General features: G+C 42.8%; 1 protein-coding gene across 2 annotated transcripts in view; it reads left to right on the top strand.

The window, feature by feature from the left end:
• The window catches only part of LOC119393875 (alpha-mannosidase 2x), a 66,558-nt gene that overhangs the window by 39,663 nt on the left and 9,875 nt on the right, over positions 1-17,020 (top strand). For both annotated transcript variants that reach the window (XM_049416402.1, XM_037661058.2), the window contains exons 15-22: positions 1,333-1,463; positions 2,779-2,875; positions 3,552-3,677; positions 5,289-5,400; positions 7,484-7,620; positions 8,929-9,070; positions 10,903-11,036; positions 15,501-15,721. In XM_049416402.1, the coding sequence (XP_049272359.1) occupies positions 1,333-1,463; positions 2,779-2,875; positions 3,552-3,677; positions 5,289-5,400; positions 7,484-7,620; positions 8,929-9,070; positions 10,903-11,036; positions 15,501-15,721 (1,100 nt within the window). The remainder of the gene's footprint in view (positions 1-1,332; positions 1,464-2,778; positions 2,876-3,551; positions 3,678-5,288; positions 5,401-7,483; positions 7,621-8,928; positions 9,071-10,902; positions 11,037-15,500; positions 15,722-17,020) is intronic.

Below are 17,020 nucleotides of genomic sequence, written 5' to 3'. Positions count from 1 at the left end.
CAGCATCGCAATTTCCTCAGTCGGAGCAACAGGATATAAGAAAATGTGGTGGCACTGTCGTTCCTATCGGCCACCATACGTCACGCTCCGTGTGTGCACATGCGGAGCGCGCTGAGCCTTGAACATGGCGGAAATGCGCACGGCAGCCGCTAGATGGCAGCAATTTTGCATAAGGTCTACACATAAAGCTAGGTATGCTCGCATATTAAGATGTCTGCTCTTGAAGATGTCACACAGGGACAGTATGGACTGGACCAGGAGTATTCTTGTCTGTTCGTATTTATCTATTGACAATGATATTCATACCAAAAAATTTGCAGAGGTTATTGCATCATATAAGTTGGAACGTGAGTGAGCTTGAACATGGACTTGCACTTTTCACTGAAATAGTTCCATATACTTGGAACCATAACTGAGATAGTTTATGTGCCACCAATTGGGCTTGCCCAACATTGTAACCCAAGGGTTGCGCTCCCCTGGACCCCTTCCCTCGTTATTTCCTCGCGCAAAAACAGCCATACTTTGTGGCTTGTACTTGAATTGTAACCGAAGCAGTTGGCTGTGCACAACTTGCAACACAGTGAATTCTCAGTAGATGAAACAGTGTCTTGGTTCGTCTACTGAGTGTAATGCAGAAACGTTTTTGAAAGCATAGATAATTGTGACTTTTTTTGGTAGCTCTGTCATAGTAGGCTGGTGGTCACCTATTTCTGCTCTGTACATTCTGGCACTCTTACGATGGCAAAAGAATGAAATTAAAGCATGCTTAATCACTGTGTGTATTGCTGTGAGACAGTACAAGTAATCACAGTGTAGGCTGGTTGGAGAGTGAAAAAAACTCGCAAGGGTCTATTATGCATTCGCCTAAATTCTTCTCGGTCAATGTCTTGACCCTCCTCCGCCCCCCTTCAAAAGCTTTCTGCACCTAACGTAGTTTTACATTGCCTTCAGGATCAGAGGCATTGCATGCATTCTGCATCTCATCTGGTTTTGCACTACCTCCATGATCAGCCCACCTTTGACCAAGCGACGATGTGATGTGATGATGTCATCATGTGACGTCAGAAATTTTGGCAACTTGTGATGTCATGATGACGTCATATGTGACGTAAATCACGTAATGATGATCTTTTGCATCACTAGTTTTGACGTCGACACCAAAGGATGCCTACATCGACGGCCAATTTTCGCGTTTGATGAGGCATCTAAAGCGTTTGCCTTACAAATATGAAGGAATGGTTAGATTGAATTAAAATAAACGTGGGGTAACCTTAAAGCACTGTCTTAAATTTTCTTCAGTTCCTCACCTAATCTTTGCGCCTCTGTTTCCAGCTGTCGTTTATGGTCGACGTCCCACCTCTTGGCTTGGCTACGTACCGGGTGGAACACATTGAGGGAATCAGCGGCATGGTGTTCCGTGCTTCTGTCACACTCTACAACACCGTTTCGTGTCCTGACACATTGTGAGTACACCTGCTGCAATATTTTTGTCTTGTGTGGGCTGCTGTAAAGGAATAGCTGTAACTTCAAGGGACAAAAAGAGAGCAAAATGATCCTGGAACAAACGTGTGTTACGGACATCTTAGTTGAAATTGAGAAGAAATGGCCATGGGCAGGGCATGTAGCACGTGGGCAAGATAACTGCTGTTCATTAAGAGTAACAGACTGGATTTCAAAAGAAGGCACGCGCACGAGGGGGAGCAGAAACTTGGGTGAACTGATGAGATTAAGAAGTTTGCGGGGGATAGCGTGGCCACAGCAAGCACAGGGCCGGGTTGATTGGCAAAACATGAGAGAGGCATTTACCTTGGAGTGGGTGCAGTCAGGTTGACGATGAAGCACCTGTCTCTGGTGCATGGAGGGCATGCCCTAAAAACTCTCATTTGCTACTTTCATCTGATATCCCTGCCTTCTTAAGATTTCCGTGTCATGCCTGCTGAGCAGTGATCCTAGACTTTTACTACCTTCATGCTCTTCATGCAAGATGTTAAGGGAAAATGGAGGCTGTAAGTGATAAGTCAGACAACGAATAGCTTCAACGACATTTCTAGTTCATCAGCACATCACTTCATGCCCTTCATGAGTGATGTCAAGCAGTGACAGTGTAGGACAAGGGATTGAAATGCTAAACGCTATTTAAGCATATTCTTTGTTCCGCGATTCAGTTGGTGTGTTGTACGAGACATATAAGCACCCATAAACATCCATAAAAGAGCAATGACGCCCCGCCACGGTGGTCTAGTGGTTATGGCGCTCGACTGCTGACCCGAAGGTCGCGGGATCGAATCCCGGCCGCGGCGGCTGCATTTTCGATGGAGGCGAAAATGTTTGAGGCCCGTGTACTTAGATTTAGGTGCACGTTAAAGAACCCCAGGTGGTCGAAATTTCCGGAGCCCTCCACTACGGCGTCTCTCATAATCATATCGTGGTTTTGGGACGTTAAACCCCAGATATTATTAAAAGAGCAATGACAACACAGTTTTTATAGCTTGTAATCATTTACACTTCTATATGCAGGTTATGCTGCACAATTTTTTTTTGTCAGTTTCTTTGCATTACTGTCCATAGCATAAACATTCTTTTTAGACATTTTGTGTGGAAAATCAATGTAGGCTCCCTTGCTGTAAGTCTTCAGGGCTAAGGTAAGCTTATGGATTGCTGAAATGGTTGTGTACTAGGCCTAATCTGTCAACTGTGCATTGTGACTTAACCTTATTTATTTATTTATTTATTTATTTATTTATTTATTTATTTATTTATTTCTTACTTTCTGTTCAGATATTTCCCAATAGCACGCTCAGAATCGAGGGAAGATTTTCGTATACAGACGCCGTATCTAGCAGCCACATTTTCACCCACCACAGGAATGCTAAAGGTATGTAACTCCCTCACTCATGAATATTTCTTACTTTTGTTGTCCACTGAAGTTTTTTTTTCTGTAGATGGCCACTGTCCTTAAAGTTAGGTTTTGCATTTTTGGAGTTTATATTTGTAGCCAGAGATTGGAAGGCACGGTTAGGGAAAAAATCGAAACTTGTTGGAGCTTTCTTTTACATTGTAGCGAAGTGCAGTTATGTATATACAAAATGTATTTTATTATTATTTTTTTTTGCGTGTGTGAATGTATGGGCATCTAGTAGTAGTTCAATAACAAATAATTTTTGTGTGCACACTGTTACCACTCTGAAAAAAAAAAGTAAAAGAGCTGATAGTCTTGTTACTTAAAACTGTGGCATCCTTCTTGTTTTCTAGTTCATTCACCGAACTATCCTGTTGCTTACTGAGTACAATGTTTGTCCATCATTGAGTTCAGTAGTACTTAAGTGCTTCTCTTTATGGCCTGGCCGACTCTTTCAAGTATCGAAAAACAATGTTTAACCACAGATGGTTGTTTCTTCCGAAGCTGATTTTCTACCTGCAATTAGGATGTTTGAAATGAGGTATTTCTGTGAAGATTTTGTAGAGAAGCAATGCACTGTGGCTCAAAACAGAGTGCAAATTGATATTTTTAACGACATTGAGAACTAAGCAGTTTTATTCTCTTTTTTCAGCATGTTCTAGTAAAAGATCAGAACATAAGCTTAGATGTTGAGTCCGTGTTTGTAAAGTATGGCACTCGTCCCAAGAACAAGGATCGCAGTGGAGCCTACCTCTTTCTTCCTGATGACAAGGCCAGGGTAAGTGCAATTTTTGGAGCATCTTCTCGCTTGACGTGAAACGCTCTACTGGTGGATAACATTATCCAACTGTATGTTATAGATATGTGACGAGCGCATTTGTTACCAGTTAAATGTTCCCATTGTTGGCGAATGTTACTTGTGTCTTATAAGCATCATTTTCAGATGAAGGTGTGGATCTGTCACTGCAGCAGTTGCTTGTAAATTGTTTCTAGGTTTGAACTTTACATGTAGCCTTTTCCATAGTCCGTTAATACTTCTATGTTAATACTTCCTCACTTGTCATGATACTGCGAGGATAACACTGAGCTTATCCCGGCTGCATGTTATCCCCGCTTCTTAGTTTCAGTGTTACCTTTCGGCCTTCTTCTTTTCTTTTCTTTTTTTTTCAGAGTCGCCTCTTACATGACGCCACGAAAAAACTGCTTGTTTTCCAATATTTATATTATCATTACATGTAATGAATACAGCTGGCAGTAATCTCTTGTCTTCATCATTACTCGCCCCTTGGTCCTTTTTCGTGCATCATAGCCCCCTCCCTCAAATATGGAGCGTTAACTAGGCCGAGCCACAACTCTTGCAAGAAACTTGGCAGTCACGCTATGGTAGCTGCCAGCTTGTGAACATGCAGTGTCATTGCTGGTCACAAGGTGTCACAATAGGTCACAATAGGCCATAATACACTGCCACAAGGGGTCACACAGTGTGCACAAGGGGTCACAATACACTGCCCAGCTGCTGAATTGCTCTGCAAGCAATCAAGCAGCTGGGCAGTGTATGATGTTCGGATTGTTTAGCACAACTCAGAGTAAAAGGAAACGTAGGTAGGGGTAGAAGGGAGGAAAAGAAGGTAATGCTCACACTGTTGTCTTGTCCTACCTTCTACCCCTACCTTTGTTTCCTTTTACTCTGAGTTGCGCTAGACAATCCGAACGTCATGGGATACCAACTCGCCTAAACTGCTATTCTTGTGCAGTGTATATGTATTTGCATGATGTTCTCATCGTGACTTCGCATGCTTCTTTCTGCTTTTCTGCTGTATGTGGAGAAACTCAGCAGTTCTCGGTAGTTTTGTGACCAGTAATAAAGACCCATTGTAGGCCATACTGTTTTTCTGCCATGGCGGTTGATAAAAAGGACTGTTCACATTTCCTAGTGTCACCGAATTGTGAGGCGTGAAAACTGGCTTCACCAAAGCAGGAATCCAGAACTTCCCTATTGTGTCCTCAAAAGTCTCCTGTGTGTGGGAAGTACTTTCACACTGAAAATATAATCTGTGGCAGTGATTGCATGATACGAGGCACAGTTATAATGTGTACTTTTCTTTTTGCTGCAGTTTTTCGTAAACTTCTTCTTGCAGTGTACTGCTTTGCTTATGGATCACTCAATCATTTATCATTATTAGACTTTAATACGAATACAAAGTAAATGTAATAGTGAAGAACAAGGTCTCAAAGTAAGAGCTGTCAAGGGGTACATGTATAAAAAATGTAGCACAGACAAATAGCAACTAAGGAAAAAGTGCCAGGAGAGTACAAAACTTAACAGAAGTTAGCATCAAGACATTGTGGATAGTGGCTGAGTATGCCTTATTCTTATGCTTTTTCTTAGGAACTGGTCTACGATCCACCTTACATTCGTGTCACTGAAGGCGTGCTCTATTCGGAAGTTGTGGTGTTCCTGCCGAACGTTGACTTCACTGTCAGGGTCAAGAACTCTCCAGGTCTGTCTAATGACTTTCATGTACATACGTCTTAGTGACTTTTGCAGAATACCAAAGACTCGAGCAAGTTATTTTTAGAGCCCCACATGCAAACGAATGCAGCGCAACATCCCAGCATTCCGTTTACTTTATTTGGCCAGTAGTACCAGCCTGAGTTGGCAAGGGAAGTCGCTCACAGGAGCATGTTAATAACAAAGAGAAATGCTGACAAATGTTGTTTTGAAGGGGAAGATACAAATGAACCAAATAAACAGTAGCAAGAAGGCATGCTTGGTGGTGCCTTGTGTAATTCTTTCAGCACATTTCTTTTAAAGGAAGAATGAAGCACAGCCGAAATTTCAGATTGCAGCTCAAGACACTTTTCTTGCAAAAATGTTACCAAGTGATAATTGTAATGCTGGCCTGTTTGTAATATTATTTGTGTTATTGTGAATAACTGCACGACTGCCTTACAGTTGAACCCCTTTATAAGAGACATGCATTGGGGAGCAGTTCTTGTCCCTCATATGAGGTCTCTTCTATAAGCAGGGTGCCATGTTCTCATTTTCTGAGCAACCTATACGGTAAAAGCTCATTAATTCGGATCTCACGGGACCGGGAAAAATGTCCGATTTAACCGAATTCCGAATTATCAAAAGTATCAAGGAAGTAATAAACAAATGTCTGTTACGTTAATTACATTAATACTTTAATTTTCTTGGTGAATACGTAAATCTTTATGTAAATCTTGCACTCTCTTTGCATAAGAGCAGCTTAAAAGCCGCAATTTTCGCCACTCGCGACTTTGTTCACAATGTGACCGTGGCTCAAGATCTTCCTATTTTAATCAACCCGAAACATGCTAACCTGAAATTAACCAGAAACGTCGTTACCGTACGGTTCGCACTGATGGCAATAGTGATTCAGATTGCAGCACCTCGTTTCGGTTGTCCACGAATGCCGCTTTCGCTCATTTGCCTAGCACAATTTCGGTGCTTCGGGTTTGGCGCGCTCCGAGGATTGTCCGAATTAACCGGATTGCGGGCAGATATGACCGAATTAACCGGATTGCGAGCAAATATGACCAAATTAACCGGATTGCGAGCAAATATGACCAAATTAACGAGAGTTTGATGCCATTAAACAATGTGTATGCTGGCCGGGACCAGATAACACGTCCGAGTTATCCGATTTTCGGTATTAACGGGTGTCAAATTAACGAACTTTTACTGTATTAAAACGTTGGTGCACCGGTGTCTCTTATACCCAATTGTCTCTTACATCAATGTCTCTTATAAAGGGTTTCAGCTGTAGTATGTTTTTAACATATAGCTTTAAACTGACTGACTCCCATGGTGACATGTGAATGCTCTGAATGTAAAAAGGGAAAACAACATTCGAGTTATCTGATTTCAAGATCATATTTTGTCTGGAAAAGCGGCTCAGGTGCTACACCCAAGAGGCTCACTTGTAATAATCTCAGTAATGCATGATTAAAAGCAGCAACAATTAAAGGTGCATTTATTTCTGCTGTGATAAATTGGTGGTCTGGTGCCAAACTTCTGCTGAAGTCCCCGGTGCAATTCTGTCTAGGCAATTTACTGGCAATATACATTGCTAAAAAATGTATTTAAGAAAGATAACTAAGAATTGAAAAGAAAGGCATAGTTGTTAATCATGAATGTTCCCCTTAAATCATTGACTTTCTTGCAAAGCTACCAATGCTGCACTGAGGAATAACAACATTCTAATGTAAAGTATTTTATCTTAACAGCAACATTATCTTAACAACACTGCATCGGAACACTACAAACACACAACATTTATCACAGCACATATCATTGGCACGGGGTATACGAGCACATTGGAAAGTGGTACAGTGTACATAAGAGCAACTTGACTGAGAAAAAGAAAAGAATTGTGTGCGACGCTGTACAGGTTCGTGACAATGTTTGGCTGCAAGTAGATTCTTCTCGCAAATTTCGATGTACTGTGATAAGTTCTACGAGTAGGTATCCATCAATAAAAGCAACTTGTCATTAAAAGAAAGCATGGAGTTGAAGGCATTAAAGATCTAACTGTGCAGCTTTTCATTCTTTCGTAGGCATTGATGGCGTTGGCCTTGACATCAAGAATGTAGTGGACATAACGAAATCGGTGAACGAGGAATTGGTAATGCGCCTCAAGACGGGTGTCCACAACATGGGACCTGAATTCTACACTGATGTCAACGGACTTCTGGTTTGTGTTTATTCATTTGATTGAATTCCATTTAATTCCATGTGGTTTTTCTGTTTTGACATAGCACAGCTTTGTGTGCGCGAAGCCTCATTTGGAGTCCACACTTAGTCAAATACCTAAAAGCATTTCTTTCTTTGTTGTTTTAATATTGCTTTAAAGGGGAGATACATTTGTTTCTGAGCATAAAGTGATAACACTCACTCTCCTTATGTAGCTTGATGTGCTGAATTCAAATATTCATTTAACTTTTTTGTACAGTTTTAATTTTTCAAGAAATTGCTGTAAAAGTAATTTTGTAAGGAGGTGCAAACAAACTTGTATAATACTGCTGAAGGTAATCTTTGTGAGCTAGACCACAAGCTGTCTAATTTTTGTATTAGCAGCCCTTTAATAATAGTGCATTATCTGGCGATTCACGTACCTTGCTGTTAGCAGATGCAACTAATTCTGAGCATATCGCTGTCAAAAACTTTTAGTGTGGCACAGGCAGTGTCTAATATCCCAAGTGATGCTAGAGAGTCGCACAATCTGAGTCCTGCGTCACTTTCGATGACCAGTGATGGTAGTGCTTTATCTTTTACAGTTTTCATGTTGAAATCTCCTTCACAAGCCTTTCGTGGCACATCTATTAGTTTTTCGAACTTAAATCTTTTTTGCCGAAGCTGTTCTGTGTCTGTGCTATCTTAAAGGGACACTAAAGAGCAAAACGATTTTTCTCGCATTAGTGAAGTAGTCTTCCACGATACCAAAAGCACCACGCTTGCTGCAAGAAGGCGCTTAATAAGCGAGAAAACGCGCAAAAAGAAAATACAGGTGGCAACGCCACCTTGGAATTCCCGCACCATTTGCCGTGACGTCACATAGTACTTTTGACGGTGCCTGCTTGGTCCTACGTAGTTCTTAACCGGTTAAATTGAAGTACATTGTCCTCTGAGGGGGCCAGAGACAAAAAAGTTTGTAAAAATTTCGTCGGGCCAGTGGCGCCAAAATACGTTAAATGCTCTTTGAAATGTTTTACGCCACGAATTACAAAGTTCGGCGTGAAATTTAAAAATGAAACTTTGAACTTCGTTTTCTCCTCTAATAATAAACCTATGGTGGTGAAATAAACTACACAAGTGTTCTCAGAGCACACTTTATCAACCTAAACCAATTCATTGTTTCTCTTTAGTGTCCCTTTAATGTAAGCTTCTCATGCAACTCAAAATTTTCATTACTCTTGGTGTTTAGCCCTTCGTTGTCTTTTTTTTTTCTTTGGCAGTGGCAAGTGTACATTCAATAACAGTTCTGTTTTGATCTTTCCATCAGATGGCAAAGCGTCACACCTTGGCGAAGCTGACGCTGCAAGGCAACGTCTATCCAATGCCTAGTATGATGTTCATTCAAGATAACAGCACAAGGCTGTCGCTGCTATCTGGCCAGCCTCTGGGTACAACGAGTCTGTACACTGGTGAGCTTCAGTAATGTCCGATGTAGTGCTCTATTCATTTTATTTTGCCTGGTGTAAGCGTCGAAATGAGGCCTGCAAACTTAATTGATTTTTGTTGTACGGTAGACTCTCATTAAACAGAACCTGAAGGGACCAGGAAAATATGTTTTATTTAACAGGAGTTCCGTTTACTGAGAGGTGAACAGAGGTGCAGAATACAAGTACGAAACCAATGATATCAGAGGCAGTTATTCCGTTTAAGCAGCAGTTCCATTTAAGAGATTTCCGTTTACTGAGAGTCTACTGTATTTGTTAATTTTTATTTGTATTTGTCATATTGGCACTAATCACTTCACAATTTTTCATTTGCATTTTTAAGGCCAAGCTGATTTCAGATTGTAAATTCAGCCGCGGACCAATATGCCTTTTCGTACCACCACTCGTTTGAAATTACTCGCACCATTGAAATGAACTTGTAGAAACACTGTAGAAGGCAGGTAAAATTTTGCGGCCATTACTTGAATAATTTAATTAACTTTATCGAAAGTTTTCGTTTTAGGTACGTTTTAGGTACGTGCCATGGTTGCTGCTACATACATAGTGAAGAGTGCCTGTCATGCTGCGTGCCTGCAGAACAATGTCTACAAGAAACATTAACAATCATATTGGGTAATCGTATAATATTATTATGTATAATGAAATTTTGTTATTTTACAACTGTGACTGTAGTATTTTTCATTACTCAAGGTTTGCATGTCTACAATGAGGTCAGCATAATGGGAAACAAGTCACATACTTTAAAAGGAACATGTAAAGGATATTTTGCACCAGTGGCTCTAAACCAAACTCTCGAGGCGAAAACGTTTGAGGCCCGTGTACTTAGATTTAGCTGCACGTTAAAGAACCCAAGGTGGTCGAAATTTCCGGAGCATTCCACTACGGCATCCCTCATAATCATATCGTGGTTTTGCGACGTTAAACCCCAGATATTATTAGTATTATCTAAACCAACTCACTGATTTGCAAGAAGTTATTACGAAATAAAATGTAGCAGAAAGGTATGTGTCAATAGAGAAGGCTAGCCCAAAAGGCGACAGAGGCTGGATAGAGGCTGTTGGAACCTGATGTCTCACAAAGGAGAGGTTCATCCCTTCACTACCGACAGCATGGCAACCTCTTCTCCTACTTTGCAATATTAACTACCATCAAATACAAGGGTTGCTTCCTAGCGGAGATTACAGTACGGAACTGCTTAATTTTTCCAGTTACTTGTTATCCTGTCACGTTTACATTTGCTATTTGATTTCAGCTATGCAGCTGTGCTCTTCTGGTATAATATGAGCATTCTGTTCTGTCACATCTGTTTACAACATGGCGATTTGTATACGTCAGCCAAGTTATTGTGTAGGAAGCATGAGGTGTACGAAAGGAAAGTGCTCAAAGCAAGAGGGCACATATGGTAGCACAGCTATACACAATGCAACAGCGTGCAGCAGCAAACCGCTACCTGGATTGGGCATGACAGGTCATCTTCGTGAAGGAGGATCAAAGGCCTAGTGACGTGTCATTAAAAAAAATTTCTGTGCACATTGGTTGCCAGCGTGTGCTTGCACCAGTGCATTCATACGTTCCTCTTATTGAATACTATTGGGTCGTGTTATTTATTTATTTATTTATTTCAAAATACTGCAGGCCAATTGGCCCAAGCAGGAAAGGCAGTACACATAAAAGAAATAAAATACAAGGATGGCATAATACATGTAATGGTGTTCTGGAGGAACAGAGAGTATGACTGTGACATGCATTTTGTTGTTGGCATACGTAAGCTGGCACTCCACATTTCGCTTCTTTAGGTCTTGTGGACGTGTTTTTGGATCGGCGACTCAACCAGGACGACAAGCGCGGCCTGCAGCAAGGCGTCATGGATAACCTCAAGACGCCGAGTCAGTTTCGGCTCCTGGTGGAGAGATTTTCCACAGAATCTCAGGTCGGTGTCATGCAGCGCTTGAGCGTCCCTGGGTGACCTTTACTGAACCTTTTCTCCTCTTTAAATGTACTGTCGTGGTGGGAAGAAATGCAAACCGCGGAAAGCGTGGCTTTCGGCACAGTCAAACTCCAACATGCCTTAACCGTCACTAAGCAAACATGTGCTTTCAGCCGGTGTCATCGTAGTGCTAGAATTTTGCTTCGGCTGGCTCTATTGTACCGGATGTGTCTTCCGAGTGTCAGGTGTGACTTGGCAGATGATAATCAGCGGTGGTGGGATTGCGCCAGCTGGAGCAAGATACTAGCGCTACGGTGATGCCGGCTGAAAGCACAGATTCGCCTAGCAACAGTCACGGCAAGTCGGAGTTTGACTGTGCTGAAAGCCACGCTTTCCCCAGTTCACATTTCTGTCCATCGTGATAATACTTTTCCTAATGAGTTGATGTTTTCAAATGTGTCGGCAATATTCACGATATATATGTAGTTGCCTTGGATGAGTAGTGTGCACAGTTCACCATCTTCTCTTACAAGGTGGATTGAACGCACACAGCCGCTCTTGAAGCTTTACCGAGCAGATCAGCGGAGAGCGCATGGCAGGGAAGCTGCATCGTTGTAGAACAAAACGAGACATTTAGTACATTGTTACAGGAAAGTGATGTCTTTCAAAGAGCAGCGTAAGAATGTTTTCCCAAGTAGTGGCGAGTGTGTAAATAGCCTCGGGGGCCAGTAGCCAGGCAGTTCATGCCGGGACAAGTCACGCTGGCTTAGTGCCTCTTGTTCACCCTCGACCAAGGGGTGAGCATTACAAGGGCAAAAGCAGGCTCCGCACCATGCACACAGACTTTATGCGCATGCAAAAATGGTGCATGCACTTTGACATGTTGAAGAGATTTCGGTATTGGGCGGGAGGACATACCGTGGCGCTGCCATGCGGAGGCATCCGTGCGACGTGCAAGGTTGGATTGCTCCGCCAGGCCTCTCCCGCTCAGCCCACAGCTGCTTTCACGTCTCCATTTTTGTTATTATTGTTGTACGTCACTTTGACGAAATTAGCAAAATACTGTTGTCACGTCGTCACTGACTGTACGAAGCGCGAAATAACTGCTCAAAAAAGAAATATTACGTTCCTCAAAATGACTGACACCACATAAACTGCCGGCGTCGTCTGCTACGGCCTCCGATATGGAAGCCACGGGGAGCCAGGTCACTGCTTTTGTAAAAGGTAAATAAAAAATTTGTGTCGAAACTAATCATCTAATGTGTGCTTGAGGTAAGGAAACATATTTTCGCTGCAAGAAATGCGTGCAACGTGACAACCGTGTAACTTCATCCATTGTGGGTTCGCATATGAAGACGGGTCGCGGTTGACCCGAGAAAGAAATGGCATGAGAAAATTCGCATTCCTGTTCAGTAGACATAGTTCTACAGTATAAAGCACAACTGCGAGCGCTTTGTGCGCTTTGTGGGAAGCGACCGAACATGCTTACTACTGTATGCAGCCGCAACCTTTCTCAAATTACTAGAGCAAAACGCACAGTGGCTATTGCACGCGTGCGCCTCATTCAGAGATGTAGCTAGATAACATTTTACGTAAGCACATGTTTGTCTGCGGCACGATTTTAATATTTATCTGTTGCTCCTTATTGCGCAAATTTCCTACGCTGTGCACATGGTACGTTTTGGCTTGCAATCGAGCCACATCGGGATGAAAACTTAGAAAGAGTTACTACGCGTTGTGCAGTTGGCACAAAGGGGCCAATCTCGATCGAAAAATACGGTCCCGATAGGGCTCAATTGCGAAGGTAAATGCACCCTGTGCCAGCCGGCCGCATTCGCATTTGAATGTGCTAATATGCTGCAAGGGGTGGCTTACTGTGGCCTAGATGGCAATTCCTGCTTATGAAGTGCGAAAAACACGGGACGAAGAAGAGATACACATAGGAGAAGCGTCTGTCCTGTGTATATCTCTGCTTCGTCCCAGTGCTTTTTTTTTTGCGCTTCATAAGCATGGAGCGATTCCAATTAAATTAGATAGCTGTGTTCGCAATGTTATGTTTCAGTGAAAATACCTGTGTCCAGTGTTTACAACTTCATAAATAAGCAGTATGACACTTCGTGACTGCTGTTAGAAGGTGAATGAATGCTTCAGGCCCGTATACTTGAATTTGGGTACACAGGCCTCAAGCTTAATTTCGACCCCATGGAGATGTTCAAAATTTCCGGAGCTCTCCACTACGGCGCCCCTCATCGCGGTTTTGGGACGTGAAACCCCAACAATAATAGAACCATGAATCAGTGTTTGAAGCTGGCCATGTTGTCACCTGTAGCGCAACACAAAAAAGAAGTCGCAATGGGTGGACTCATTCTACAGACATCCCCTGCAAGCAAGTAACCCCATGAGCTAGAAATAATAAAGGAATATCAGGTGCCAGCTTTATCACGCTCTTGATCACACTAGGCTTGCACTGTGGCGCCGATAACTTTGACTGCACTTATCCAGATTGTGTAGACTCTATAGGTGTCCGCACACATGAAGTGAGAGCAAACAAACGCTACTCAAAGGGGAAAACGCCAGAAATCGCGGTTAAGAGCAACGCGTTCAACCGTCCGCTTACCTTCGCCGGAGCAACGTGAGATCACGTGATCCAACCCTGTACGTCACAACGATCGCAGCGCCCACGTCTCCAGTGGTGGGCCTCGCGCCCAATGCAGACCGTGTGCCAAGTTTGGCATCTGTTTTAAATCCATAGAATAGCCGCACGTAGGCAAAACATAACAGTTTGCAAAATTATTTTGATTACTTAGTTCTTGATCCAGAAGAACATCTGGCTGTTATGTATGTGATGCTTTACCTTCTCTGAGCAAGTGTTCTTTCCAGAGCAAGTTCGTCACGAGCAGCGACCACTTTTCTGCTGTGTAGAACTGTCCTGTCAATCAGCAAAACTTCTGTATTGCATTTTCTTTTGTGTGTATTGTTTCTCTGTTTTTTTTCTACCTGTCACGTTTTGTTTCAAAATTCTAGGTTGCTTCACAAAAGAAACCAGTAAGTTGTCATCTGGTATTTTGTTCCTGTTACTATTTACAGTACTTTCTTCATTGCATTATTATTGACTGTAAATGTATGCTTGCTTTTGGTTACGTTGTGCCCCTCAGAATTTGCATGCACTGGAAGCACTGGTAGAGTACCTTGCCAACGGAATAGCAATCGTTTTATTAAAGTATCTCACAAGTTCCGCCGATCTGCTTCGCTGCATGGCTAAAGCCAAAGCTCATTCAGTAGCTGCAAGGAGAGTGCATGGAGTAAAAGAGCTGGGTGTTACTTATATGTAACAAAATACACAAGCAGTCTTTGATGTGTCTTTCTGTCACGCAACTATCGTCATCTGGCTTGCTCGTCTTCCTTTTCTTGAAAACTCTGCATTCACTGCTTATCAGCACGACGTAGCGTTCTTGACAGGTAACGTGTACACCATTTTCGTGACCTAGAAGTGTCAGGCTGGTGGCATTAAAGCAAGAAAAGGCAAGCAAGATGCGAGAAAAAATACATCCCATAAAAAGATGCAACTGTTTCGATAGTTGAGCTTGAAATGTTACACCCTGTCTACACGGCAGTTGCTCTCTGTGACTGAGGGCAGCCGAGGAGAAAAGTGCCAGTGCAACGTTGCCGAGTCCTGCTCTCAGTGGCTGTGGTAGGAGGGAGATATACTGTGAACTAACGTCTCGGTGCAACTTATCCATGCACACGAAGTGAGCCATGCGTGTCTGGCATTGCGTTTGGAACAGGATCTACGACAGACACGCGTTCAACTCGGGCCAAGGGCCTTTTTCAAGGCTCAGGAGCAAAGTGGGAAGAAAAGACGCAAGTTCAATAAGCGTCGTTTCATCATTCGAGGAGCTCTTCCGACCGCGGACTCGAGCCACTGGGGTAAAGGGGTATGTATAGCGCGCGAACAAGGTAGCGGAGAGAGCCCTTGGTTTATGTGATGGCCTACAGGCAGTGGGCATTTTATGGCCTTTCTGCTGCAGCTTTGTCTCGTCAGGAAGACGAGATGGAATGTGGCAGGCCTACACGTCCAGTGCTCAAAAGCATCTTCGCTCTGGGACATTGCCTTCTTTGCCCAGACATGCTCGGGGCTTGCATTTCTCCATGCCCAGAAGGCATTGCAATGACACATGTGTAGTCTCACCACAGCCAGCTAATTTTTTCATATAAAATTGCAATTGCAATTCAATTTGTATTTGGTATACAAGGTGCTCACTGGCGGGCTGCCCAATTACACCAATCCTCACTGTGCTGCATAGTTGTCATTTTATGCTTCTTTTATGAAACCAAGCGAATGTTCTTTTATGAATTGAAGAAAAACTACATTTGCACCGTCATTGGAAGCATCTCAAGACTCTAACATTCAGTGGAGGAAACTCACTTTCTTTCCTTTTTCTTTTTTTTTTATGTTCCGGTGAACAGAAAGAGAGTGCATCAGTCAGTCACCCATCCCTTCTGGCACACCACGCATCCCTCAGCCTGCTGCATCCGCTGTTCACGCTGATCCACAGCCGGCCACAACGCATGTCCGACCCGCCCCTCAAGAGCTCATTCACACCCTTGGGTGGCCCCTTGCCCTGTGATTTACACCTCATGAATCTGCGCACGCTGGCCTTACCGAGCACAGCCCCAGTGGGTGCCAAGTAAGTTTTCACTGCTTCCTCTAAAAATCAAGCTTGTTTTTTATAACATCTGTTGCGTATGGAGTAGTTGTATTCCTTGTATCTTCTATTCCTTCTATCTTCTTGTATTTGGGCCATTTAGGTGCAGGAGCAGTCTCTGTAACTTCCTTTATTGGTTCTATTAGGGTGCACTCTAGTCCTCTTTTACAAAAACGTTTAGCAAGTGCAGTCAGAATCCACGTCACTGCAAAGCGACGTGGGAATTTTAGATGGCATTGCCACTCATCTTCTATCTGAGAAGCTTAATTTATTGACCAGACTTCGCTTGAGCGTGGCTAAGTGTACCATTACTCGGCTAATCTATAGCTCAGTAGGCATGCATACTTGAACGTTCTTGCTGTGAGCATCTAACCGCAAGGTGTGACTGTCACACTGCGTTGCATTGTGGGTTAATGAACTCGTATTTGTTGACAGTCTCTTATTTCTTTTCTATCTTTTGTGAGACTGTGGTCAAATGACCACTTTCGTGTTTACAACTTGAAGTGATAACACACTGGACTAGTGTGTTTACAAGTGGCAAGTTGTCTTTCTCTAGTGAGTACTAGTTGAAGTCTGCACACATTGACTGGAGTAACTGTTTCAGCCGACAAATTCTTGCTAGTAGGCTATGGAAGCAACAATTAGACAATTAGTACTGCAGTAAAATGCACCTCTGCAATCACCCTGTTGTGATTGCCATTTGTGCAGGGCACCTGTCAGGCGGCGCAGTCTGTTTGCTTCTTCATTGTGCTACATTCTGTCCATGTTTCTCGGTTCCATGGCACCGTTCTGTGAAACTAAGTAAATTTCCACGGTTTTGTTCAGAGTTGTCTTAATAACACCGTATGCATTTTGCAACCTCTGCCAAAAACTTACATGGTCATGACAGATACTTGTTCATTCTGTAGTGTGTTCTCACTAGATTTGGCATTCAGGGATGTATGTAAAGTTTGAGGGAGAAATCTACCTCTGCTTTTGTATCCACTACAGAATGCCAGGCGGCCTGTTCACCTTGCATTACTCGGTGCATTACTCGACATATTTTACTAGCAGATATGTTTTGCTTTGTAGTGAACACAGTGATAGGCACTTTCGGGTCTTTGTGCAACAAACCACCTGCATTGGCTCCATTTCGCATATGTTTTAATTGTTTGCGAACACAGGCGTTGGCCCAGTGGAACCATATCCTTCTGTACAGATAACTTTGATTTGGACAATTCCAATATACGTCATTTTCTTTGCCACCGTATCTATAATACGTTGTTCCACTGCATGAAGGTT

The sequence above is a fragment of the Rhipicephalus sanguineus genome, chromosome 5 (genome assembly GCF_013339695.2).
Source record: "Rhipicephalus sanguineus isolate Rsan-2018 chromosome 5, BIME_Rsan_1.4, whole genome shotgun sequence".
Classification (NCBI taxonomy): Eukaryota; Metazoa; Arthropoda; class Arachnida; order Ixodida; family Ixodidae; genus Rhipicephalus; species Rhipicephalus sanguineus.
Note: the sequence above shows the minus strand (reverse complement) of the source record. Positions and strands in the feature narration are given on the sequence as shown.